The sequence below is a fragment of the Marmota monax genome, unplaced genomic scaffold (assembly GCF_021218885.2).
Source record: "Marmota monax isolate L192 unplaced genomic scaffold, Marmota_monax_Labrador192_F-V1.1 WCK01_AAM20220418_F8-fsc00003, whole genome shotgun sequence".
Taxonomy (NCBI): domain Eukaryota; kingdom Metazoa; phylum Chordata; class Mammalia; order Rodentia; family Sciuridae; genus Marmota; species Marmota monax.
In genome coordinates, this window is record NW_026694084.1 from 27,637,281 (window position 1) to 27,663,118 (window position 25,838).

General features: G+C 34.0%; 1 protein-coding gene across 8 annotated transcripts; it reads right to left on the reverse strand.

The window, feature by feature from the left end:
• Positions 1-642: 642 nt before the first annotated feature.
• LOC124106866 (solute carrier family 22 member 22) lies at positions 643-25,838 on the reverse strand. 8 transcript variants are annotated; one of them, XM_058585707.1, is made up of 12 exons: positions 25,742-25,838; positions 23,817-24,019; positions 21,663-21,981; positions 17,796-17,899; positions 15,072-15,226; positions 14,804-14,972; positions 13,813-13,936; positions 12,043-12,158; positions 9,790-10,004; positions 6,358-6,466; positions 3,509-3,712; positions 643-2,240 (listed from the first exon to the last, which is right to left on the reverse strand). In XM_058585707.1, the coding sequence occupies exons 3-12, from the start codon at positions 21,933-21,935 to the stop codon at positions 2,171-2,173; spliced, it is 1,539 nt and encodes a 512-aa protein (XP_058441690.1). In that variant the 5' UTR covers positions 21,936-21,981; positions 23,817-24,019; positions 25,742-25,838; the 3' UTR covers positions 643-2,170. The 8 variants fall into 8 exon arrangements, with proteins under 8 accessions (XP_058441690.1, XP_058441691.1, XP_058441689.1 ...); XM_058585708.1 differs by having other exon boundaries at positions 3,509-3,671; positions 21,663-22,086; positions 25,742-25,835; XM_058585706.1 differs by having other exon boundaries at positions 3,509-3,676; positions 21,663-22,086; positions 25,742-25,834.

Here is a 25,838-nt window from a genome sequence, read left to right on the forward strand (position 1 = left end):
AGTTAAATACAGCAATTCAACTGACCCTCTCCCCACCCCCCTTTTTTTTTTTTTTTTTTTTTTGGAGCCTAACCTTGTTCAGAAGCAGGACATTGTATGTAATGACACTGTGTACAAAATCTTTCCTTGGGTAATTTGTAAACATAGAAACTGGACCATGTCTTAATCTTCTGCCATCATAGAATACAAAGAAATTTATTTATTATCTCAAAATTCTGGAGACTAAGAAATCCAATATCAAGTTGCCAACCTCTAGTGAGGGCTTTCTTGAGGCATCATCACATGGCAGAATAGAAAATGTCAAAAAGAAAAGGAGGCAGAACTCGTCCTTTTATAATGCCATTAATCCCACCCATGTGGCATTATTAAAGGTCCTATCACTTTTAAAATGATAATTCAATTTCCATCTGGGTTAATTTTCAACAGAGTAGAACTCATGGGTCAACACGGGTCTACTGTGGTTTGACAAACATTCAAACCATAATAAAACACAAAAGGAAACCTTCTGGCGTAAGTCATCCTGTTGATACTAAACCTTGAGAGAGTCTATAGACACACTACTTCTTACTTTTCCTAGTATCAATTCTTCCATCTTAATGTACTGTTCTTTGGCTAAAGCACAATAAATTTGCCAGCAATATCTTATGAGGTTGTGTGTATATTTATTAAAACCATTTGCAAAAACTGATAGTTTCTAATAAAACAAAACAAATTTATTACAACTTTAAAAATGTATTACTAAGTATATATGCAAGAAAAAAGAATGTGTAGATACCAAAACTAATTTTACAATTATGTTTATGTCATCTTTATTCTTAAGAGCTAAACACTGGAAACAATTCAAATGTACTATATTCACACAATAAATGTGCTATATTCACACAATAAATTACCATATAGCAATTTTAAAAAATAACTATTAATATACATAATAATATGAGTGAATCTCAAAAATAGTATGTTTAGAGAATGGATTTTGTAAATAGAGTTACCCCCACATATTAACAAAAGAATAGTATGCTCTTTCCCCAAATTCTTTCATTAGTTTAAAGGAATTAGGCATCACTAGCCTGATTGCTCAGAACTTGTGAACAACAGGAAATGGTTTATAGTTGCAAATTTTCTACATCTTGAGGGGCAAAACCAGCCTCTGACCTTTCATTATACCTCCTGAACTCAGCAGAACATTTGCTTTGACATCACTTGTGCTTCTAATGTCCATGTTCATTATTTGTTTCCTGTCTTGAGCCAGGTGGAGCTAATTCAGGCAAGTTATGAAGAGGGTTTATGGTCCACATGGGCTGGCAACCATAACTCAGGAAGGAAGTAACATACCCAGGCCTTTCTGGAATGTGGAAAAACCTAAGCCTTATAATCTGGTTTGATATGTTTTTTTTCCAACCCAGTCTCTACTCAGAAACATTGGATGGGAAAGATGAATACACATCCCATGATTGTCCATCTGGGTTGCTCATTGTTGTGACTCCCAAGTTGATCTGTTTATCCATTGTTCACTACCAAAATGGGAAGAAGAGCTCAATTTATGATGATTATGATGTTGCTCAACTGCAGTTTTATTATATTTTCATTTTGTGTCTAAAAACTGAAATTCTGGACTTATGATATGTTCTTTTTAAGAGACTTATGCTTTAACTACTCATAGCAGCATCTGAAGCATCTAAATGACTATGTTATTCATCATATTCAATAACTTTTCTGTAGTTATTCTCATTAGTATGCTCAACGGTCTTTCTATATATAAATACACATGCATGTGTACATATCTGTGTGTGTGTGTGTGTATGTATATATATATAATGAAAACCATGGATTTTAAATCAAAAGTTTTCTTAGACAGTTTGTCTTCAATGTTCAATTTTAAGCAGATCCCTTTCCATTTAATTCTAAGAAAAACTTTCTATTGTACCAATTTATTTTCCATTTTTAATGTCAGGAACCTGATCATCAACATTCAGTTATGCCTTAAACTTCAAATCTATATTATGGGTTGTTCACTGAAGGGTTATTTTTGTGACTTATTAATTAATAACTATGTTAATGTATGTCCATCAAAGGCCAAAGTTATAGAAAGAAAGAATACAATCAAAATGTTGCTTAGGATTATGTGAAAATATGTGAATCTCTTCCGCTCTGTATATGTCTGGTCTCTTCAGCACTCAGTGGTTGCCAAGAGGACTTTTCTTTGTTTTTTTCGGGTGCTCTTGTTTCTTAACTCGTACCTGTAATCAAAGAAGCAAAATAAAAACAGATGAGTGGCCAGAATGGATCTGGAGGAAACAAAAAACAAATTTTGGTTTGTACTGCAGTGAAGTTTATGCCTCTCTTACAAATGCGTTGTTACTTCTCAACATCCTTTTGAGCAAGGAGCACTAAATTAGCACCATCATTTTAAAGATGACCAATACATGTCTCTGAGACCTCATGTAATCTACCCAGTTTGCCACTTAAAAGCAGGTTTGGAATCCAAATCCAAGAGCTTTTTATTTCTAATTCTATGCTATTTTATCTTCAGTGTATTATTTCCACTCAATAAAGATCACCTATTCTATGAAATTAGATATGACAAAACATGAATCACTGATTCCAACTTCATGTAAAACCTGATTGAAAGCAGGGACTGCTACAGTGACTTGGGCTACAGACAATCCTCCCCTTAGCAAACTTTAACCATTATCTCAGTGTTTCCTTAAAGTACTGCTTGGGACACCAGCTTTAGAGCATTTTGGTGATTCTTTCTAGTTTTAATTACACAAAACCAAACTTCTTTCCAATGATGAAGTTACAACAGCCTTCTAGGGTTAGCCAAAGGACTTAAAATGTTAGAACATAGGTTGGGAAAGAAATATATGTATCTTTTATCAGAATTCTAAACAGAACAAGAAATAAAGTTTTCTGGAAACATGGATAATGTGAAGTTGATCACATACTTGCCACTTATAGACTGCCTTCAGATGCAATGTATTTTATCTTAAGGAAAAATATGAGATACTTGCATTGGCAAGGGATAGATAAAATATGAATTTTTGCAAAGTTTGTAGCTGAATTCATATCCTGCTTACATTTGTTGCATATTCACATTTCTCACCATATATCTGGATCTGAAAGATCAAAGTTTGAGACTGGAAACTTGAGGTTTTCCATTTGGGGAGCTAAGAAGCAATAAACTATGTATTTTTGTGAGTTCAATGTTATGAATTATTTAAGTGGTAATACCAGTATCAATCTTCACCCCCAAATGTATTGTTCATTTTGGAATGAAGTTGTTCATGTAGACTCAGTCAAGTGTTCCCACTGACCCACTTCATGGGCTTTGCCCATGAAGTTTTATTTATCCCTGTTAAACCTTCCATTTTCTCACATGCAGTATAGAAACAATACATTTTTAATCAAAAATTACTTGTCCTGATGTTTATGAGAGCACTTTGTAAATAGTAAAATTATGTAAAAATATTAGATAATCTCCATATATAATAAATATAGACCTTACCTTTTCTCCATGTCCTTGATGGTTTCAATAAGTGGAAGATTAAAGGACTCTGGCAGAAAGTAGGCAAATGCTGACGCTACTATGGGAAAGGTCCCAAAGAGGATGGCCGGAAGATGGACAAAATACAGCCTCGTTGAAAGTACTAAAGCAGACAATGTTGCTGCTGTTCTGGCGATGAAAAAGAGAATGCCCTGTATCGTTGACCTTCCAAAAGAGAAAACATTTTCTGGAAAAGTTTGAATCTGTGAGTGCAGCCCTTTCTTCAAATTCTAGCTCATGCACACCATTTCTCCGTGCAGCTTACTGAGACCACCCAGAGCCAAAGTGAGGTTTCCCTGCTGTCAATGCCATGGGCTTGGTGTGCATTTACTTGGTTGTTGCTAACTGACCCTTATAAAGCATTTTTTTCCATTTTAGACATATCTGGTTTATTTTTTCAGCCACCTGTAAGGAATTTAAAGGTACATTTCTATGTTTTATACAGAATACAACTTATATGTGATTTGGTGATCCCTCATCTATAAAATGAAGAAAGCATGCACTAATTCAAAGGTTATGTAGTGCAAAATTGGGGTTACCTGGTAAAACACAAGATAACAAATTTGAATTTCAGAAAAGAACAACAATATTCTACTATAAGCAGGAATCAGAAAATATTTACTTACTGATGCGTTCATTTGTATTCAAGAATATGGAGTCTGAAATTTCAATTTCATTGGTTTCCCAGTATTCTTTCCATCTCTTTCTCTATTTCTTCCTTTCTTTTCCTCTTTCTTTCCTTCTTTTTTCTTTCTTTCTCTTTTTTTTCTTTCTCAACTAAATCTAGCCAACCTAAATAATCTATGTGAATGTTCCTTGTAAATTTTTATATGAATCCTAGAAAGAAACATTAGGTTTCTTTTATAATATTAGACTGATGTGGAGTTTTTTCTTATACAAATTGATCATTTTAAAGGACAATTTATTGCCGGAAATAAGATTTTTTAAAATAAAGAAATTTTCTCAGTGATTTCAACAACTGATAGTTCAAGTTATATCAACATCTTATTTCTCTACAGAAACTGGGTAGCCATTTCACATATATTTTCTTATGATATCCACAAAAATTTCTATTCTGATATGTGTCATATTTTATGTACTTTTATAAAGGTTGAAATTGAGTCTTGAAAAGATAAAGAAAATGGGAAAAGCACATCAGATCACTCAGGAGCACACATAGGTGGGTGATGAGACAATGCCTAAAGGGTACAAGGTTTCAATCACACAAGATAAATCAGTTCTAACACTTACTTCAGTAGGTATAATACCTATAGCACAATGCCTATACCTAAAAACACTGCATACTTATGTCACATGTTCTTGCCAGATGTCATAATAATGATAACAAAAGGTAGGAGGAAATTTTGGGATGTGATGGATATGTTTGTGGCCTTCATGATGATCATCATTTTATGGAAGTATAGTTATCCTCAAATTCATAAAGTCAAATACATTAAATATATACAGAATTTTGTATGTTAAATCATACCAAAATAAGCTGCTTCAAAAATTAATTTTTTGAGCAAACCCAATTATTTATACTTGTTGATTTATACATATTTTGTCTGTTGATTGATAGTATGTATCATGCTAGGAATTTTATGAAGTTCTCTACAAAAAAGGAGAAACATGGTATGAAATAAAATCCCCTAAGATATAGAAGAACACATTTCTTCAGATGATTTTTTTTAAGATGGATAGAAAAGCATGAAATGGTAATTGATAGTAAAGTGTTTTCAAATAGCATGTAGTATTTGGTAACTTTAATAGAAGAGTCTTCCATGGTGAACTGAAATAGTGTGGCATTAATAGAAAAATTAATCCAAAGATTTACTGCAAAATAAATAATTGAACAAGCAAAGTTTTAAAATACACTTTGCAAAGAAATAATCGAAATAGCTATTTTCCATGTTTTCTTTGCCATATTGTCTGAAATTCTGCTATTGCATTTTTAAAATCTTAGATTATGAAAATTATTCAAGCTTCTATATTAAAGATAGAAATAATTTAGGAAACCAGGCATGGTGGTGCATGCCTGTAATCCCAGCAGCTCAGGAGGCTGAGCAGAAAGATTAAAATTTCAAAGCCAGCCTAAGCAAAAGCCAGGTTCTAAGCAATTCAATTAGACACTTTCTCTAAATAAAATACAAAATAGGACAGGGGATGTGGCTTAGTGGCCAAGCACCCCTGAGTTCAATTCCCGCTTTCCCTCCCCGCCCAGAAAAGGAAATAATTTGGGATGTATTTTCCTGCAAGGATTGAGGATTAGGCTTGGCATATAAGCATAATACCTATGACCCTGTATTGCAAAGGCAGTCTTGAACAGGAATTTCTACTCATGGCAGACACAGGTCCATAGTTATGATTTTGTGCAATATGAATTCTAGTATTATACTTTTGTCCATTCATTACTACACAATATTTTGTTTTTACAGATAAAAGTAACTTTAGAAAGGTGCACCTTTTTTTAATTTGCACAAAGATGTTCTTTGAGCTACCAAAGAGGTTATGAAATAGGCTCAGGTAGGTTATTATTCTAAGTCTGAAGCGGGTAGGGTGGGAAGACAATCATGGACTGTATTTTTGGCTAGGAGTTTTGGATACATGGTAATGTGGAGAGAGTTAGGAAAATGCTGCAAAATAATTTGATCTGATAAAACATGTGCCAGGCATAGTCTGTCAACTATTCTCAAAATTCACTGAAATAACTTTTTAAATAAATTTTATTTACTCATTTAAATCTTCTAGAAGCTTCCATCAGTATTCAACAAAAATTATCAAGATAGAATATTTGCAATTTCTTTTCTTACCTCAGTACTGTGGCTGAGAGTTCGTTGGAAAAGATTAAAAGTATGGATGAAAGGACAGAAACAGATGATCTTCCCAAGAGGTAAAGAGTGAGGCGCAGAACATACATCTCTGTGAACAATATTTGGGGGAAAATATTGGGTTGAATCAACATTTACTTTTTCATTCATTTGTTTTACAAATATTTCATAAGTATTTACCAACAGGCAATTATCTGGAATCATACTTTGTTTTAAAGGACTGGGGAAGAATACTTTGTCCTTCATGTACCCTCTGCCCTCTAAGCTTAAGATTTTGGCTTTTATTGAACAAATCAGCAGAGAAACAGATAGTAAGACAGCTTAAAAAAGAGGAATTGCAAAGCTCATACTCTCTCACATTATATGCAAAAACCAACTAGACTGGATTAAAGACTTAAACCTGAAAGTGTAAAAGTGCTGGAAGAAAACATGAGGTAAAGCTTCTCATGTTAAAAAGAATAACTTCTGCACAGCAAAGGAAAATTCAACAGAGTGAGAAGGCAACCTACAGAACAGAATATCATCAAATCATATAACTGAGAAGGAGGTAATTTTCAAAATACATGGGGAAATCCTAAAACTGAATTACCAAAAAAATAAAAAGAAAGAAAGAAATTCTAAGTAACCTATTTTAAAAATGGGCAAAGGACTTCAATAGACATTTCTCCAAAGAAGATATGCAAATGATCAACAGGTATATGCAGACATGACTAATATTCCTGTTCATGAGCAAACTGCAATCAAAACCCCAGTGAGATATTACCTGCCTACTGATTGAGATGGCAATTCTAAAAACACAAAAGATAAGTTTTGGTGAGGATATTGAGAAAAAGGAACCTCTGTGCTCTGTTGATAGGAATGTAAAATGGTACTGCAGCTATGGAAAATAATACATAGGTTTTATAAAAAAATAAAAATAGAATTATCACAAGATCCAATAATCTCATATCTGAGGATATATTCAAAAGAATCAAAATGAAAACAATGAAGAGATACCTACAGTCCCATGTCCATTGCAGCTTTATTTACAACAGCCATAATATGGAAACAGCCCAAATATCTGGATACAGATGAACAAATGAAAACAAAAATGTATGGTATATAATACAATGAAATGTTATTCAGCCTTAACACAAAAGAAAGAAATTCTTTCTTTTGAGACATTATGAATGGACTTAGAAGACATTATGCAAGGTGAAATGAATCAAGAAAGAAAGACAAGTTCTGTCTGATTCCTCATATACTAGGAATCAAAAATTTCCAAGTACAAACAGAATGATGGCTGCTAGGGAATGGGGAAGTGGGCACAGGAAGTTGCTCCATGGTTATCAAGTTGCAGTAACCCAAGCTAAGTAAGTCCCAGAGACCTGCTGAACAGAGTGGTTTCCAAAGTTTGCAATAAGTTATTGTGCACGTAAAAATTTGTTAAGAGAGTGGACTTCATGTGAACTGTTCTTACACTCTTTCTGGTGCACCCTTTCTGCCTTTCTTTACCAAGTAAACCCCCACTTATCTGTAGTGACTCAACTCAGATGACTTCTACAATAACTGGCTATTTATCAAGACTATATACATGTACACATACACACACCCTTAACTGGGTCATTTGTTCACAATGCATGCAAGAAAATCAGTAGATTCTGGTAATGTTATTTAGTAGAATAAAGGGTCAGTCCCAAAGGAGTTTATATTCAAGTAGAGGAAACAAAGAAAAGTCTAGAGGTGATGGTCTATGATAGTCAAAGGTGAGACCGTTCAAAACATGTGGGAGCCCAAGAAAGACACTCAACTTAAAACTGGGCTGGGAGGAAGGCCTTCTTGAAGAAGTGACATGAAAGTAGAGACCAGATAATAAGAGGGACTTGGAAGCTAAGGTGGAAAGACATCTGGAAGATCTTGTCTGAGAAAGAGAATTATTCACACATACCTACAGTTTTTTAAAGTGTGAACTAAAGTATAAAAAACTAGCTACCAGGGACTATATCAGGAGAATAGTTTATAAAGCATATATTACATAGAGCATATTTATAAAGATGCTCATACAAAGAAGAGGTTGGCTAAGGAAAAGTTAAAAGGGGTACAGCAGAATCCGGAGATATTTCAGACACTTAGGCTGCCCTTCAGAGAGGGCATTGGCAGGACTAGTTACAAAATAATTAGAGCTGGGAGTGGTGGTGTGAGAGTTTGCTCTTCATGGATGATAGTCAATAGAGGTCAATGTATAGAAATAGCAATAAGAACAGAAATAAGATAATATACTCAGGATTTACTTAAGTTTATAAATGTGTCATCCTTAGAACACAAATCTATATTCCCCACAGCCTTCTTAACTTTTGCCAAATTATTCCCCTTCCCGCATTTTTAAAATGCAGTTTCACTAAATACCTTTGTCAGAAACATGAAAATCATTTTAACTGACTGATTTTTTTCTCATTCTTTATTTTCAGTGAATTCCCAAGATTTGGGGATTTTTCCTCCAGAATACGTCTTGACTGCATACCCTGTTTCCTATTCCTAAGGATACTGCCCTTCTTCAGTCCCTCCCATATAATAAGACTAACCATGGCCTGTGACTATAGCTTTACATTCTTTCTATAAATACACTGAAATCAGCCATATTGACGTTGTCCAAATAGAAAACTGCAGTTTTGATTGATAAAGAACTTCAGTAGCATATTATTAACTAAAGATAAGTGATATATATTCTTTTTAAAAATATATTTCTTCTTTTTTAAAACATTTTTTTAGTTGTCAATGGACCTTTATTTTGCTTATTTATATGTGGTGCTGAGGATCAAAACCAGTGCCTCACACATGCTAGGCAAGTGCTCTACCACCGAGCCACAACCCCAGCCCCAGGTGATATGTTCTTGAACCAAGTCATTACCTATCTCCTACATCCTCAAAATATATAATCTAATAATGCAATGATCAGGATGTCTCCCAAATACCTTTTGCACATATTTTCTCTTCCTGCTGTCTGTATTTCTCTACTACTACCTGTACCTGTATTCTCTTCCTGTATTTCTTCATCAGGTAAATTCCTACTTTCCTGTAGTGACGAAATTTGGAAGCCATCTAAAGAGACTTTGGAACTAACAACTTGTAATTAGCACAAATTACATGATGCTGTGGGGCTCAGCACATATTGCTACTTTCAGTTTTCCCAGGCATGACTTTATTTTATCAGTAATATTTAGTGCCTGGTAAAGCTGGTGTAATAGCTCCTGTTCAAGGAAACCATAAAGGTGGACCTCTATTTATTAAGCAATATATGACCCTCAAAGCACCTAGATTTTGAAACTAGACTGCAGCGTTCTTCTTGGCATTCGTCGAATGTGAATTCTGTTTTTTATTTGGCCCTGTTTAAAGACTTGCATTTCTAATGAGATTCTAAACACAGAAAAGTCTCACCTTTAGGCACAAATATAGGGATCAGAATAGAAATTCCAAGAATAATGAGTGAAAAACCGCTTGAAGGGCGACGGTTGACATACTTTAATATAAAATAGGAAAGAAATTTGCTGGGCAAGTCTGTTATGCCTAGTAAAAACTGGGTCAGGAATATGTTTTTCCCCAAATTCTCAATATCCAGCAGGAGACCATAGAAGCTGAATGTTGTTGAAAACCTGTGAGAGAAAGCAGAGAGGTATTCAATATACTCAGAAATAAACATCTTTTGTGTGTGTGTGTGTGTGTGTGTGTGTCTGTGTGTATGGAAGCACATGTGTGTTTGAAATATGTATTTCCTTCACAAATGATTAAAATCAAAATATTCCAAGTATGCAATGAAATGGAAAGATTTATAAGGCAATGGAATTTATTTAGTAAAACTTGAAAAAAAATGATCACTGAAACAAAGTCTCAATGAATTGAGCTAGGCCCTGTTTAAAGACTTGCATTTCTAAATAACTCAATTTATCAAAAACAAAATGCATTTGGTCTAAGATCTGGATAGGAGTATTCCAAGATCCAAAATGAAAACTGAAAATAATTTAGTCACAAAGAGAAAGAAAATATGATTTATTTCATAATTTCATAGATCATTATGTTCGTCTAGATTTTTGCATCTCTTAAAAAATAATGTTGACTTACAATATCTTTGTAATTTGAAAAGAACTGACATAAAAATCAATTTTCTGTAATTAGGAAGAAAATATTAGTAACTTTTTATTTGAAATTACTAGTTAAATTGCAGTAAATTAAATTCCATGCATATATGTCAAAATGAACCCAACTATTACGTATAATTTATCAATAAGAGCAAAAAATGTCAAATCACTACAGTTTATTAAATCAGTAGAGTAGAATAATAGACATAAGCAATGTCTATACATGAATATCTACATAACTTCATGCTTCATACTAAATTTATATTCTATAAGAATATGAATTTTATGATCATAATATTTTCAGAGTTTGATTTTCTAAATTCATTTATACAGTTTCCCTAGGTAAGAAATAGATTCATTATTTGGGTCTTAACACATTGACTTGTACCTAGTATGCATCCATACATCTAAATGAACAACCAAGAAAATGAGAGAGGAGTTATTTCCCAGAACATGAGGACAAAAAGATAATTTTTAAAAATATCTGTTGTAATTTTTTTAATCTAATATATACTTTTTGTCAATTCTTAAAATACCTACTACAAAGATAAGATGTAACTCTCTCTCCAATTGCCTATAGTTTTTAGGAGACCATAATTATTTTTAAACAGCACTAGAAAGTGATGGTAAATTGTTTTAAAACTTTAGAATAATTTTAACATTTCAGTTTATATTTTGAATAATATCATGTTGATCCAGGCCATTCTGACCTGTTTACTTTATTCAGATACTAGAAGATCTCAAATAGCCACACAGGGGTATTTGTTCATACTTATTTGTATGTTTATAATAAGTGTTGGGAAACACATAGCCCTTTTTAGTGATGGTCCCCATATTTTAAGTCATGGGCTCAGTCTGTGAGCTGCCAGATTCAGCATAAGCGTTCACAATAACAGTCAATGTGTCTTTGGGGAAGACATGTAATTTCTCTTGCTCTCATTTTGCTCATCTTCAGATTTGGGCTAATCATACATATCAAATGATCAAGCTATCAATTTTATCCTTTATTGATTTTTGTAAAATGTATCAATCACTTCCAGTGCATCACTTTATCCAGGTTTTATCATGTAACTATACAATGTATTTTTAAAAAGTGTACATTTAAAACAATTGAAAACCAAGTGGGATAGGATTCCAAATTAGCCTTTGGCAAAACTTGATATGGAATTTGTATCTATATAATTCAAAATATTATGTTATTAACCTTGGGACTATGGTGTTTTGTAGTAAAATAAGATGGATCAATTCATCTGAAAACCAGCTTTCTCTTTCCTCTCATTTAATAGAACTTTGTTGGGGTCTCATTTGCCTTTTCATTTTGATCTTTCTATTTCTCCAGTTTCTATAAATCATAACTATTCCATAGGCCCATTTCCAAAACTTGACATCATATAGGTTTCTTTATCATTTCCTAATCCTCTTTGCATTTCTTTTTCTGTTATTTTGATTAAAAGGGTAGAGGATTTGCACCCTTAAAGCAGGCATTCCCCAAATTGCTCAGCATGATCCTCAAATTGTGAATGTGTGTTCAAAGATGAAAAAGCAAACCACTTACGCTAAAACGGACGTAAAAAGCACTGTCTTGAATACTGCAGGTTTACACATGATCTCTTTCATTCTGAAAGATTCTCTCTTGGTATTCAATTCTTCCTTCATTTTGGATATCAAAATCTTCACACACATACACACACACACACACACACACACACACAAAAGCAAGATATTTAGAGTCAGGAAAAAGTTCTTTTATTTCCAAAATTGTTCCTTCTGCTCCCTGGAGCTGTCAACACTCTATTGTGGAATCAAAGAAACAATGATTATCTTATAAAACTACATTGGCATGCATGAAATTTAAAGCACCTAACAATCAATAAGGTGATTTAAATCACTGAAAAAAAAACAATATTTAAATGAACATTTAAAATCATATCACTTATATATTTTATAAAACTTCTCTCCAAGTGATACAAAATGTTGTGGAAAACCTTTTCTGAAGGGTCTAACAATTGTGAGATTATTTATTGCTTGTTAGGATCATTGATGTACCCTTTTGAAAGAGCTCTAATTAGCTAAATCATGTTCACAATTGAACCACAATTATCATAAAACCACCACTAAATTCTTGTTAAGCAAATCCCATTACATTAATTACATAAAGTCATTTGTAGTCCCATGGTGGTGAATCTCCTCCCTGGTGAAATACTTGAAGCATTTCAATTAACTTTCTTTATTGTATTACTGGAGATTTTGATATATTTTAGTTTTGATAATTAAATAATTTGATTTTATATATTCAAGAAATATATAGCAATAGACCAGTTTTATAGATTCAAACTTTATAAACATTTTTAGTTAAGTAATTATATGTATCCCTTTTAAAATTTAAAACATTACAGTGTAATCAAGAACTGGGATATTCATATCTGGCTTTTTATCTACTCTCCCTGTGGTCTCAGCCATCATCTCTCAAGCATATTTGAAGTCTTATATGTCTAATACATCATATTGGATCAGTTTCCCATTCAAATGTTATACATTGTATTTACCCCCAGGAACCTATTAATCCTCTTGGTGGTTTTCTTTTCCTAAACGGGGAGAATGACTATAATTGATCAACCATTCACATAAATCTATCAAGAGAACCAAAACTCATTAGATGCATATAAGAGCCTAACTTATTGCAGACGGGAGAGGAGACAACACTAAAAAAACAAAACACCCATGACGTGCTTTATTGGATTAGACTTTTCCATCTAGAAAATATTGTTGATAGCTATAAACTGTAAATAATTAAAATACTGTTTTTGGAATCAATTTGCTGAGATTTCATTCAATATCTTTTAAAGGGACCTAAATCACTTCAGGTACATGAGAGACCTGGATAATTCAAATATTACTTCCTCTTGAAGACATCAAAAAAACAGCAATTTTAATATGTTTTAGAGCAACCCATGAGCAGGGAATGTCCTGTCAGAGAATGATAAGAATAGATGTTATTACAGAGAATCAGAAAGAAAGAATATGGATACAACTGTGACTCTTCATTTACTTCAATATCTAGTATGATGAATACTTGTGAAATACCTGTGCGCCTGCCTCCAGTCAATTCTTTTTAAATTCCCAGTATAATATCAAAATAATTGTGCAAATCCACAAATACTGGGTATACACAAAGGGTAGTAGTAATAATAATAATTGAATTCAAGTCTGTCCTGACTTCTGTCATTTCTTGGCTATGTATACCTATAATTTTACTCATTTTTGTTTCATCTGTTGATGATAGAGAGAAGTGTATTGAAAGAAGTGGTACCCAGGTTTCCCTTACCTCAGAAGTCAGACTTTCTGCCACCTCTTTCTTTCCATTAATACGAGCAATTCTCTGGAGCTCTTTTAATGCTTGTTCTGTTTTTCCAGTTGCCATGAGCCAGCGGACTGACTCTGAGATCCCACTGTTTAAAAGGAGACAGGTGGAGTTTCTGCAGGGTGATGTCACATTCCAGTCCACAGAGATGCTTGTCCATTCATGGACAGCGCTAATCTTTCCAGAACATTGTTTAGAAAGGGTTAACTGTGGGGTTAATTAACTCCCTACCTACACTTCAACCCTGTTTCCAGCCACTCTATACAGCAGCAACAGGAAGAAGAATGTTTTCATTTTTGTTTGTTTGTTTGGTTGGTTGGTTTATGAGTAAGCTGTAAAGATTCCTTGATTCAAAATATAAATGTTCTTTTCTTTCTCTGTTTCACATTTTTACTTCAGAAATTACTGCCCCTTCCATGTGCGACTCTGAGTTTCTCAATTTTTAAGTGTGAACCTTCTGAAGTTCTTAGAAGTTTTGAATATTATCAAAATTTTATATTATCATATACTAATTGATCTCTAGTATTTTATCTCTGAGAAGATTAATTAAAATTTATGAACACAAAAATAAGTGCTTGGGAAACAAAAGACCATGTTATTTCTCCCCTAAACATAAACCAGAAAAGGATCTGTCTTCCCACCCTGCCACAGTCTCTCATGTAGCCATGTTTTGCTGTGGGCTGATCTGGGAAGGATCTCAGCAACCAAGCAAAAACAGGATAGAGGAAGCAAAAATTTTAAGCCACAAGCTCACCTAATTTTATTATAAATTTACTAAAGGGTCCATTCTTTTATAATTGAGTTTTCTCTTTTAATTTTAAATAGTTTTGGGGGGTATTACACCTAAAAATGGCCCTGAGAGCAATGAATGGCAATATATCCCTCAGTAGAGATAAACTTTTATGTGTCGTAATCACTTAAGCAAATGGCTCTGTATTCACCAAAGTTCACGTACCAGGAAAAGAGAGAAAGAATGAGATAGGGCAAGGCAATGACCAACTGGAGCATGTGCCAATCCCGGAAAAGGTAAGCCACGCCTGCAAATGATGCCTGGCCAATACTCCCAGATAATGAGAAAAGCATGGTAGCCACTAGTTGCCATTTTGATGAGTTTCCTTCAAAAACTAAAGGAAAGAAAAAGCAAAAGAAGATATCTAAAACCATTTGGGAAAGATGACTGAAAAACTGTCATAGCACATGTGCACAAATCAAGGCCAACTTACGAAATACGCAAGTGTTGTTTAGAACTGCACTCAGGCAGACAGATGACATGAATCTCAGAATACAGTAAATGGTGAAGACCGGAGCGAAGGCACAGCAGGTGCTCAGGATTCCATAGGCCAGGCAACAAGAGACCAGCAGTGGCTTCCGTCCAAACCTAGAGTAGCAGTAGTTAGTGAAGAATCTAGCAAGTGGTTACATGTCATCAGGGCATTCCTAAAGAATGTCCAAAACTGAGTTTCTAGTTTTCTAAGTAACTACAACCATAGTGTCACCCCCATAATGGTCACTCTAGAAATGACCAGTAAACTGAGATTTATTTTTTACTTGAATATTAGAGTCAAGTCACTAATTGCATGCCATTAATACAACAGAATTAGAATTTACACAATAATGTATTAAAATAATTGTGCAAATCCGCAAATACTGGGTATACACAAAGGGTAGTAGTAATCATAATAATTGAATTCAAGTCTGTCTTGACTTCTATCATTTCTTGGTTATGTATACCAATAATTTTACTCATTTTTTTCAACTGTTGATGATAGAAAGAAGTGTATTACTTAAATATTAGAGTTCAAATCACTAATTGTATGCCATTAATACAGCAGAATTTACACACAATACATTTACCAAAATAATTAGAGTGATTTTTTTTTTAAGACAAAAAAAGGTGCCATGCTCAGTGGTTCACATCTGTAATCTCAGCAGCTCCAGATGCTGAGGCAGGAGGATCGTAAGTTCAAAGCCAGCCTTAGCAAAAGTGAGGCACTGAGCAATTAAGTGAGACCCTGTCTCTAAATAAAATATAAAAGAGGGCTGGGAATATGGCTCAGTGGCCAAGAGCCCCCGAGTTCAATCCCCAGCACACAAACCCACCCACCCCCCCCAAAAGACAGAAAAGGTATAAAGGTGCAAATGGTACCATGTGACTGACATTCTGTTCTACTCACTGTTATAGAATAAGCACTGGATTTAAAATATCAATCCACATTGATCTATGCCTAAAAAGCTTTAGTTCTATGAGTGTCTCCGTAAGCTGTGTAGATGCTGCCTTTCAAACATGCTTTACATATATTTTTAAAACAAGGCACGCAATTTCAGGTAACTATCTTTTCTAGTTCTTTGCTCAAAAATCAGCAAACCAACTTTGGGAGAAAAGACTGTTTAGTACTCTTTAAAAAATAATGATTGTTTCCAAAGTATGACTCACAAAGGAATTTAATAAACTGTGATAAAAAGGTCACAAAATAAAAACTTTATTATGATTTTCTTTGTGCATATGGTGGCAGAAATTAAATCCAAGATCCAGTGCGTGCTAGGCCAGCCCTCTACCACTGAGCTACCTCCCCAGCCCTACAATAAAAATTTATTTTAAATCTTTATCCCTTAGTGAGATAACATTTTACTATATCTGTCCATAGAGCAGCAGAACACTTTACCATAGAGGCAAGTCAATCTTTTCAGTTATGATCTCTTCTCATCTCAATCCCCCAAAGTAAATTTATCCTGTTCTCTTCATAATTGATAAAAGCAAGAGTGATATATTTTCTTTGGAGAACTATAAGTGCAATCTCCACTGTAAGTTCTTTAGAAGTGCTACCCATGTAACTCATGGAAAGAATAAGAAAGCTAATATTTAGAATTTATCATTTCCATTTTATAGACAAGAGTGATAAATATCAAAAGTATATGGAAACAGTGTGGGCTTCTTTCATGCTTTACAGTAAATTCTAGTTCTTTTGAATTTATATTACAACATTTACCCAATGTGCAGTTGATAGTTTATAGATCATACATTTTATCCACCTTCTTTATAATATCAGTATCTGTAAAGGTTGTTATTGATTTGCATATTTGTTTATTTCAGATATACTAGAACTCAGATTAGATAATTTGTCCATTTCTGGTCCTGTTTCCATCAAAGTAAGTACCCTCCAAGTTTTAATGCCTCTCTATATTCTAATTCTCGCCTTTGATAGATATTTTTGAGAATTAACTGGATTATTTTCTTCCTTATTAAGATTAATATTCTTAATCTTTTGTTTTAAATCTGCCTTATTATTAATCTGGATCCCTCCCTTACCCTTTTCTCTCTAGTCTGTTTCTAGAAATTTTATCCATGGTTTTCTGACCAATCATCAAAGTAGTAAAATTTTTCCTTCTTTTCATAAAATTTATTAAAGTCTACCCACAAATGAATCTCCCTATATCACTACATTAAGAACACTAGACATATTAAAAAATACAACATGCATGCAATCAGTGTTTTGAGTTATCAAATGTTTCTGGTTGTCCTCACTTCCAAATTAAAGGAGAAAACAAAGATTCAGTGCTCACAAACAAAAAATAAAATAAAAAACAGCTTCTTAACTTTATCTCTCAAGGTTACCTTTTTCAAGCTTTATTTGTCAATCATACTTGTTATTCTACATTTCTTAAACATTTTTGCCTCCCTGTTTTTGTTTGTTTACACCTACCTCCATCCTGGGAATTTTCGATTCTTTATGGACAATTCAAGCTCCACTCCTATTGGCCTGTGCCAGGGACTTCAGTCTTTCAACATTTATATTTCCTTGAGACATATCCATCTATCATTTGGTTTCCATTTTTTGCATACTTAGATTATTTTAATGTATATAATTATTAATAGAAATGTGCAAATAGTCTTTTCAAATGCATATTTGGGTTTTCAAAATGAACCTTATTCAGAAGAGAAATCTCACCTGTCAGAAATGAGGCCACTTAGAGCAGAGCCCACCAAGTGCCCTGACAGGGCGATGGCTTGTGCAAAGTATTTGAATGACTTATAATCACACACCAAGTCCCACTGGAAAAGATTGGATAGAAAATGGAATACGTAAATAATTAAAAATGGCAGTCAAGAGGATGGCATAAATACAACTACTGAGTAAATTGGTTGGTTTTTTTGAAAAATTATAAAAGTTACTTTAATATTGACAATAGCTATATTCTAGACTGTAGACTAGAATCTGGAACCTATAATTACTCAATACTGTAGACAATACTTGTATTACAATAAAGTTTAAATCTTGGTGGCAAAAGAGGAAGGTAATATGTACAAGAGAAGTGTATCAATATAACAATTTTCAATGAAAGCTAAGTTCATGATCCTTTTAAATCATAATACAAGTTAGCTTTCCCTCACCATCTAGAAAGTAGCAACAGTTTTCTCCTTTGAATTCTTAGCTATTGGATTTGAGTATTTTGACTGCAGAACAAAATCCATATTTAATATAAAATTATTTTTATTTGTACAACCAGGAAGAAAATGAGTTTTCTTTCTAGCAGAATGCATAGTCAGGTTAAGGTTATAAAGAGAAGATGATTTAAGCGTGATTTTTCTACTTTGCACAATTAGAAACCAACCAGCCAACCAACTAATGAGCTGGAGGGCAAGAGAAATAGAAAGATTAATGGGGAAGAGCACAAGAGAAGAAGAAAGTTTAGATCAACTGCATTTCCAACAAGTCTTCTACAATCTCTTCCATCCATCCACACATCCAACTTTTTCCACGCTCAGTGGAGGATGCAATAGAAGCCTATGACAACAACTTCAGAGGAGTACATCTCACAGAGACATAAAGTTTCTTTAAAAACTCTTTTACAGACGATGCCATGCTGGGGCATTGTATCATAGCAGGACAGGTATTGATAAGTTCAGAAAAGCTTTTGTGACTGTCATGAGATCCTAGAGCAACAAGAAGAATCTATAAAAGTTATATGGAATATGCATAAATATGATATATTGATGGAGAAGTCAAGGGAATCAAAAGTCTTCAAGGATAGAAAAAAATGGAATGAAACCAAATAAAAGATGTCTTCAAAACTAGTATGTTGTAGTGACAGTGTAGGTGTCTCCAGTGATGAAACCATGTGGGTTGATACACCTTGCTCAAAAAAGAGCAAGAATCAGAAGCACCCACAATGTGGGCAGTGGTATAGCTTTGCACACTCTCCATCTCTAAGGTCTTGGTGTTGCACAGGACTCCTTGAACCTATTTGTCTTATGAGTGAACTAAAAGAAAAGCTTAAAAAGATGAATTTATGTTATTCACTGAGAACATATCAATAAGGAAGAAAAATAAAAACATGAAAGTAACTGAATTGCAAAAAAAGGCGATTATGTCATAGAATATTACAGATCCTATGCTTAAAAATGGAAACTCAAAGCTAGGCAAACTGAGTAAAATAATAGTAATTTCCAGATGCTACAACTTAATTGAACATACCATGAAAATTCTACAATGACACAAAATGTGGTAACTGCTGGAAAAGAATGTGTAGCACAAAAAAGGATTTGTCAGAGACCAACAGATGTCCCTAAGAAGGAAAAATCTTTAAACAGAGACCTGAGTTAGGCATACATGGAGCTAAATTGAGAGGGTTTTTTAGAGGAGGATACATGCCAAATAGATATAAAGTTGGAAGGAAAGACCACAACATTGGTGGTGAAGTTGTGTAGTAGGCAATAAAGTCTCCTGTAAGCAAAAGGCAGTGTGATAAGGAGTGGAAATTACATAAAATTAGAATATAATAAGAGGCCATAAGATGAAGGATCTTGAAGCAAAGTTACATGGAATGCTCCATTGCGTAGAAGGACCCATTAGCCTGTTGATACTTAAAACAGTGTAAAAGTCCTGTCACACCGGAATACTTAATGTTTGTTAAGTTAATCAGTAATACCCCAAGGTTAAACCAGGATCTTCAGGCCTTCATTAAATGCAAACTCATACCTTATTAGAAGTGAATAAACCTAAGCACAGAACAGGGGTATAGAAAGTACTGGAACCACAGTCCCCTGGTTCACTCTGTAACCTTGGATAACTGACCTTTCTCAACAGTTCATCTCTTTACTCTTTACAGAATAAATTGCTTACAGGAGTTATATTGAGACATTATTTGTTCATTTTCTACTGAAATATTAAACTAATTATGGGAAACAACATCAAGCTAAATTTTTGAAGTGAATATAATATTACATAAGAATATAAAGCTAATATAGAATATGTTGATGGATGAATACCAAACCTGCAGTTATGCTATCCATGATAATTGTCTACCAGAACATAACATTTTTAAGCTTTCTATAAATCAATGCAAAACTTTTATAAAAAACATATTAACATAAAGAAGAAGATGGTTTTATTTTAAAATTGTTATTTAAAAACATAATGGGAGTAAACACTTTAATAGAATATGTCAAATATATGGCTATCCTACTAATTGATAGTTTCAAAGTGTATAAAATATACAAGATTGTTTAAGTTAAGACTTGAGACTTATCCTTAATTCAGCATCTCAATATCTAAAAGGAGAAGCCAGACCAAGAATAGTAGATGACCATGAAAACCAGATGAACAAAGCACAAATATCTGAAGTTTGTATTCCTAATTTTCATTAAGTTCCCCAGTCATACAGAGTACTATTCTTCTGATAAAATGGGTTATGAATTCAGTACATTTCCTTTAATTGCAAAGTACCTAACTAAACATTTCTACTCAACTCATTAGGAACTTCCCATTTTTCTGAGTTAACATTTAATAATAATTGAGTTTACACTAGAAGGACCTTAGTATGTAGGTGAAATAAGCCAAGGCTTGAAGTGATCCAGAAATGAATGGTTTCCTTATGTATCGTTAATCAGGTATGTGATGATAGCAGAGGAACACAGCCTCTCTTAACATATATTCTCTCATTTCTGCTTTCATTGAAGAGGGCTTTGGTTATACTTTGCATATAATGTACAGTATTTGTCATGTTTCAGATGCCCATTTCAAATATATAAAACAACAATTTAGAACACTAAGAGTTAAATTTGTTGAAGTTGTCTATGTACCAGATTTCAAATATTTTGGGAGAGGAGCAGGGTACCAGGGATTGAACTCAGGGGCACTCAACCAGCCCTATTTTGTATTTTATTTAGAGACAAGATCTCACTGAGTTGCTTTGCACCTCGCTTTTGAACTTCGGATCCTCCTGCCTCAGCCTCCGGACGGAGCTGGAAGGGTTATAGGTGTGTGCTACCGTGCCTGGCTTCAAGTATTTTATACATATTGTTCCTATCATCCTTCCTAGTGTGAAATAGTCAACACATTATGTAGGAAATTGTGTTTTAATAATTATGCTAAGATAACACTAATAACTTGGGATTTCTCTAAAAAAATAAAATAAAAAATAAGCGGTAAAATCATCTTCTATTAAACATTAGTAAAATAAGACAGAAAACAGCTGTGACAGATTTCAGATTTTTTACCTAGACCATCTGAGTTCTGAGATTCACTCTTTTAAATATACGAAAATGGTGGTCCATGTTGCTTTTAGAAATATAAAAATGGATATCAATAAGGCATATATCAAAGGCATAATACTACTGCGCTTGACTTTGAAACCACATCTGCCTGGGGAAAATACACATGTGTATATGAACATGCACATGCGCATGCACACATGCACACCTCTTTGTGTAAGCTTCTCATCCCCTTTCCTATCTTTGGATAATTTATGCAAATTGAAAACTGTCATTCCTCCAAACTCAATTCACTTCCTATCACCCCCTATTAATGTATTACCTCCATAACGATGGTAGAGGTGAAAACACTTTGGTCATATATCCACCCATCCAGGCATGGCTCTGTCTCAGGATCAGTATAATTGACAGCTGACACATTGGGATCTAAGAGTTGCCACTGGGTCTGGCGAAAGCGATGACATTGCTCAGGCTTCTGGTTTGGGCCCACAGGGATGGAGACCCTCAGAAGAGCTTCAGCTGTCAGGTTTATGGTGACATTGGCTTCAAATTTGGGATTGCCCAGGAGGTGGACATGGCAGTGGTGAGCGGGCATGGCTGCTGTAAAGTTCTCAATGTAATCATGAGGACTTGTCAGGATACTTGAAAGCATGAAAAAGATAATTGTCAAAACCTGAAACTTCCCATTGTCGCCTACATGTTTTAGAAGTTCTTCAAAGTCCATGTTTTAAACCTGTGAATATTAGCTGAAGAATAATAGATTTTTCAGGTTAGAAATGATAATTTTAAAAAATCTTGAGTTAAATGATTAAGAGAATGTTTCCCTAAATTAGAAAATTGAAGCATTCACAAATTAATTTTCAAACAACAAGATTATTTTCCCTATCTCCTTAAAAAATTTCATAAACAAGGTGTACTATTTTCACTGCACTGAGAACAACATGTTCTATTTCATAATGACAGAGATTCCAAAGAAGAAATTCCCCTAAATGGGCAATTCCGTTGAATTTATACCATTTTTAGAAATCATAGTTAACATACAATACAATGAATTGAATTCTGCACAGCTCTCAGGACATAAAGATATTAATTGGCAAAGATTGTACAAATTCAGGGTACACAATGTAATGATTGCATAACAACTATCATGGCCAAATTAATTAACACATCCATCAGCATATAATGCCTAGCCTCAAATTCCCAGAATTTGTTCACCTTAAAACTGCATTTGTATCCTTTAACCAATATCTTCCCACCACACCCACCACACCCCAGCACTTGGTGAACTCTATTCTCCATTTTGGTTCAATAAGTTCAACATTTTTAGTTTGTTATGGTTTAGGTATGTGGTATCCCTAAAAAGCTCATGTGTGAGGCAACACAAGAACATTCACAGGTGGGATGATTGGGTTATAAAAATCTTAACCCAATTAGTGAATTAATCCTTTGGTAGAGATTAATTGAGTGATAACTGATGACAGGTAGGGTGTGGCTGGAGGAAGTTATTGGGGGCATGCTTTGGGGGTATATATTTTGTATCTATATCTGAAATCTCTTTCTGCTGTTTATTACCAGGTGAGTTGCTTCCATCCACCACACTCTTCTGCCATGATGATCTGCCTTACCTCAAGCCCCAAAGAATGAAGCTGGCTGTCCAACAACTGAGACCTCTGAAACCATGTGCCCCCAAATAAACTTTTCCTCTTCTAAGGTCTCTTAGTCACAACAGTAAAAAAGCTGACTAAAACAGTTTGAAAATATAAGTCACATCATACAGTATTTACCTTTCCATGTCTGGTTTATTTCAAATAGAATAATGTCCTTTAGTTTCATTTGAATTATCAAATACAATAATAATATTAAATTATTGTATTTGTATTGTATTGAAGAATAATACTTGTGTGTGTGTATCATATTCTTTACTTATACATACAGGTATATTTTAGAATGTTTAATATTGCCAATCATCAGAGAAATTAAAATGAAAACTATTTGGTATATCACTTCACACCTCTTAAGGTGGTTATTGATAAAAAGACAAAAGTATTGGTGAAGAGCCCTCAAACACTGTTGACAGGCATTCAAAGTACTAAAGTTACTAAAAAAAATAATATGGAGTTTCCTCAAAAGGGTACAAATAGAACCACCATACAATCCAGCAGTCCCACTCCTGAGAATAAATCCAAAGGAAATGAAATATCAAGTCAAAGAGATACCTGTTCTCCCACGTTCATTGCAGAATGAGTCAAAATAGTCAAGATATGGAACTACTAAGCAGGAAATACTACTCAGGAAATAATTTTGATGAAAAATGTTTACTCTTGCCTGCTCTGGCACAAATGATAAGCAAATACATATGACAGAAAGTCATATTTTGCAAACAAAAACACTCGTACAAGCTCTGATTTGATGTCTGAAACAAAAGTGTTCCCTGAAGAGTGAGAGCCTAATTAGTTCACCTGTTCAGGGGAGTTACCTTTATAAACCTTCGTTGCAGAGTTGCAGAGGGTTGTCTGGTGATGAGGTAGGAGGACAGGACTCTCATGAAGAAGTCATCAGGTTTGAAGCTACTCGGCTGAGAGAAGCCTAACAGCACTGCCAAGGGCCACTTTAACAGGATCGTGGCTGAGAAGAACCTTGAAAATCATGTACTGGGACTAATGGGATAGTCCTAAAAGGCTGTCAAGGAGTAAAACAGATGATCTTAAAATATGCATATTTCTCTCTTCTGTACCATATGAATATATGCAGAGTTCTGAGGTAGCTGAAACTTCTAAGTATTTGAGATGACTGATATGTTAATCACATTGGTTTAATTATTCCATATTATATTCATAAATTATAAGTTTTTGTTCCCCATAAATATATACATTTATGATTTATTGTGTTACAATTTAAAAAATAAAATTAAAAAAATCCAGATATGCAAAAAAAAGACATTGACATTCAATCAAACAGCCTGAAAGCTAACAATATGAGGTACTTAAATCAATGTTTTCATATTCCCATTAACTACTTCTTATTAAATACTAGGGACCCAAGAGTCACATCCAACCTCCTCCTATATTTCTCTATATTAAACTCTTCTTTTTGCTTTGAAGACTCGACTCAATATTCTCATGGTAACCATCAACCCCTATGCTGGTATGATAAGAGAGAAGAAGGTGCCTACCTGCATGTGGTCTCTGTTGAACACAGAAGCACACAGAGAAAGATCCTAAATCTGAGCTGAAGAATAAATGCCCAATACAAGTTATGAGAAGTTAATACTTTACCTCTTGCCTCGGAGTACGTCCACAGAAAGTTCAAATCGCTGAAACTGAGTTTCATTTCACTGGGCTAGTTATTATTATCTGCTTGAGCTAACACTAAGGAATGGGAAATAGAACAAACTCAAGTGCTTCCTTGCTTATTTTCTGTGTTTCTATGTACACAGAGCTCATACTGTAAACTTGTCTGTCATCCCTGCTGCTGTCACCCAGGCTTTATCAACTGTACCTAAAAACGCTAAAATTTTTAATAGAACATTTGTCCAACATAATGAAGCTTTAGAAAAGTTGGCATTCGGTTACCACTCAACCAGAAATTATATAATCACACAATTATACTGGAAAAACTGTTTGTTTAATTGATTTAATGTTAGATCAATATTCAAGTTGGAAAAAATTTAACATTTTCATTCTATGAACATTAGGAGAAAGTAGGGCATCATACTCCAGCCAGGTAGCTCAGTCATGAACTCGTGACCATGGAGATGAGTAGGGAGAGCAGCACCAGAAGTAAACAAGAACTTTCCCCATCTGTGTTCGTATTACATTACTAATGTTCTGTTGACCAGAGTGTCACGGTGAAGCTCAAAAGCAAGGATATAATCTGTGCATCTTCAGTAAGACAAATGAAAAAGTTATGGAGCAAACAATATAGAGACAGGTGATGTATTTAATCCATTCAAATAATCAATTTAACACTAATTTATTAAATGTAAATAAAACTCTATCTTTTCTTCTAATTTAACTTTAGCTTATAATACTTCACTTCCATTTAAATGATTTAACCCCATGTTTAGTCATTTTAAATATTAATGGAATATTGTGAGGGATTTCTCTTCTCCCAAAGAAGTGATGAATTTAGTGGATTTAGTGGTGGATTTAATGGTTTCAACTAGCTCTAGTAGTTAGTTTTACACTGCTATAATAAAACACCTGGTTAGATTTAAAAAAAAAAAGGTTTATTTAGCTTATAGTTCTGCAGGTTTAAGGGCATGGTACTGGCATTGGCTCAGTTCTGGTAAAGATCCCATAGCAGATGACATCATAAACATCACAATGGCAAAAGGGTGTGCAGAAGCAAGAGATCTTATTGCCAGACAAGAGAGCAATTCAAGAGTAAGGTCATACTTACAACTGGTTCCCATGAAGACTAACTCAGAGTCCCATGAGAATTTCCTTCACATCCTTTCCAAGAATGTGTTACCATTGAAATAAGAACCTCCCACTAA

Bases quoted from the DNA above. Each gene is read 5' to 3' on its own strand.
- LOC124106866 (XM_046464700.2), bottom strand. From the start codon at position 22,064: ATGGACTTTGAAGAACTTCTAAAACATGTAGGCGACAATGGGAAGTTT. The intron at 13,937-14,803 runs GTACGTGAACTT...CCTTTTAAACAG, and splicing joins ATTCTTTCTCTCTTTTCCTG to TGGGATCTCAGAGTCAGTCC. The intron at 10,005-12,042 runs GTAAGTGGTTTG...TTTCTCTCACAG, and splicing joins CTTTTTACGTCCGTTTTAGC to GTTTTCAACAACATTCAGCT.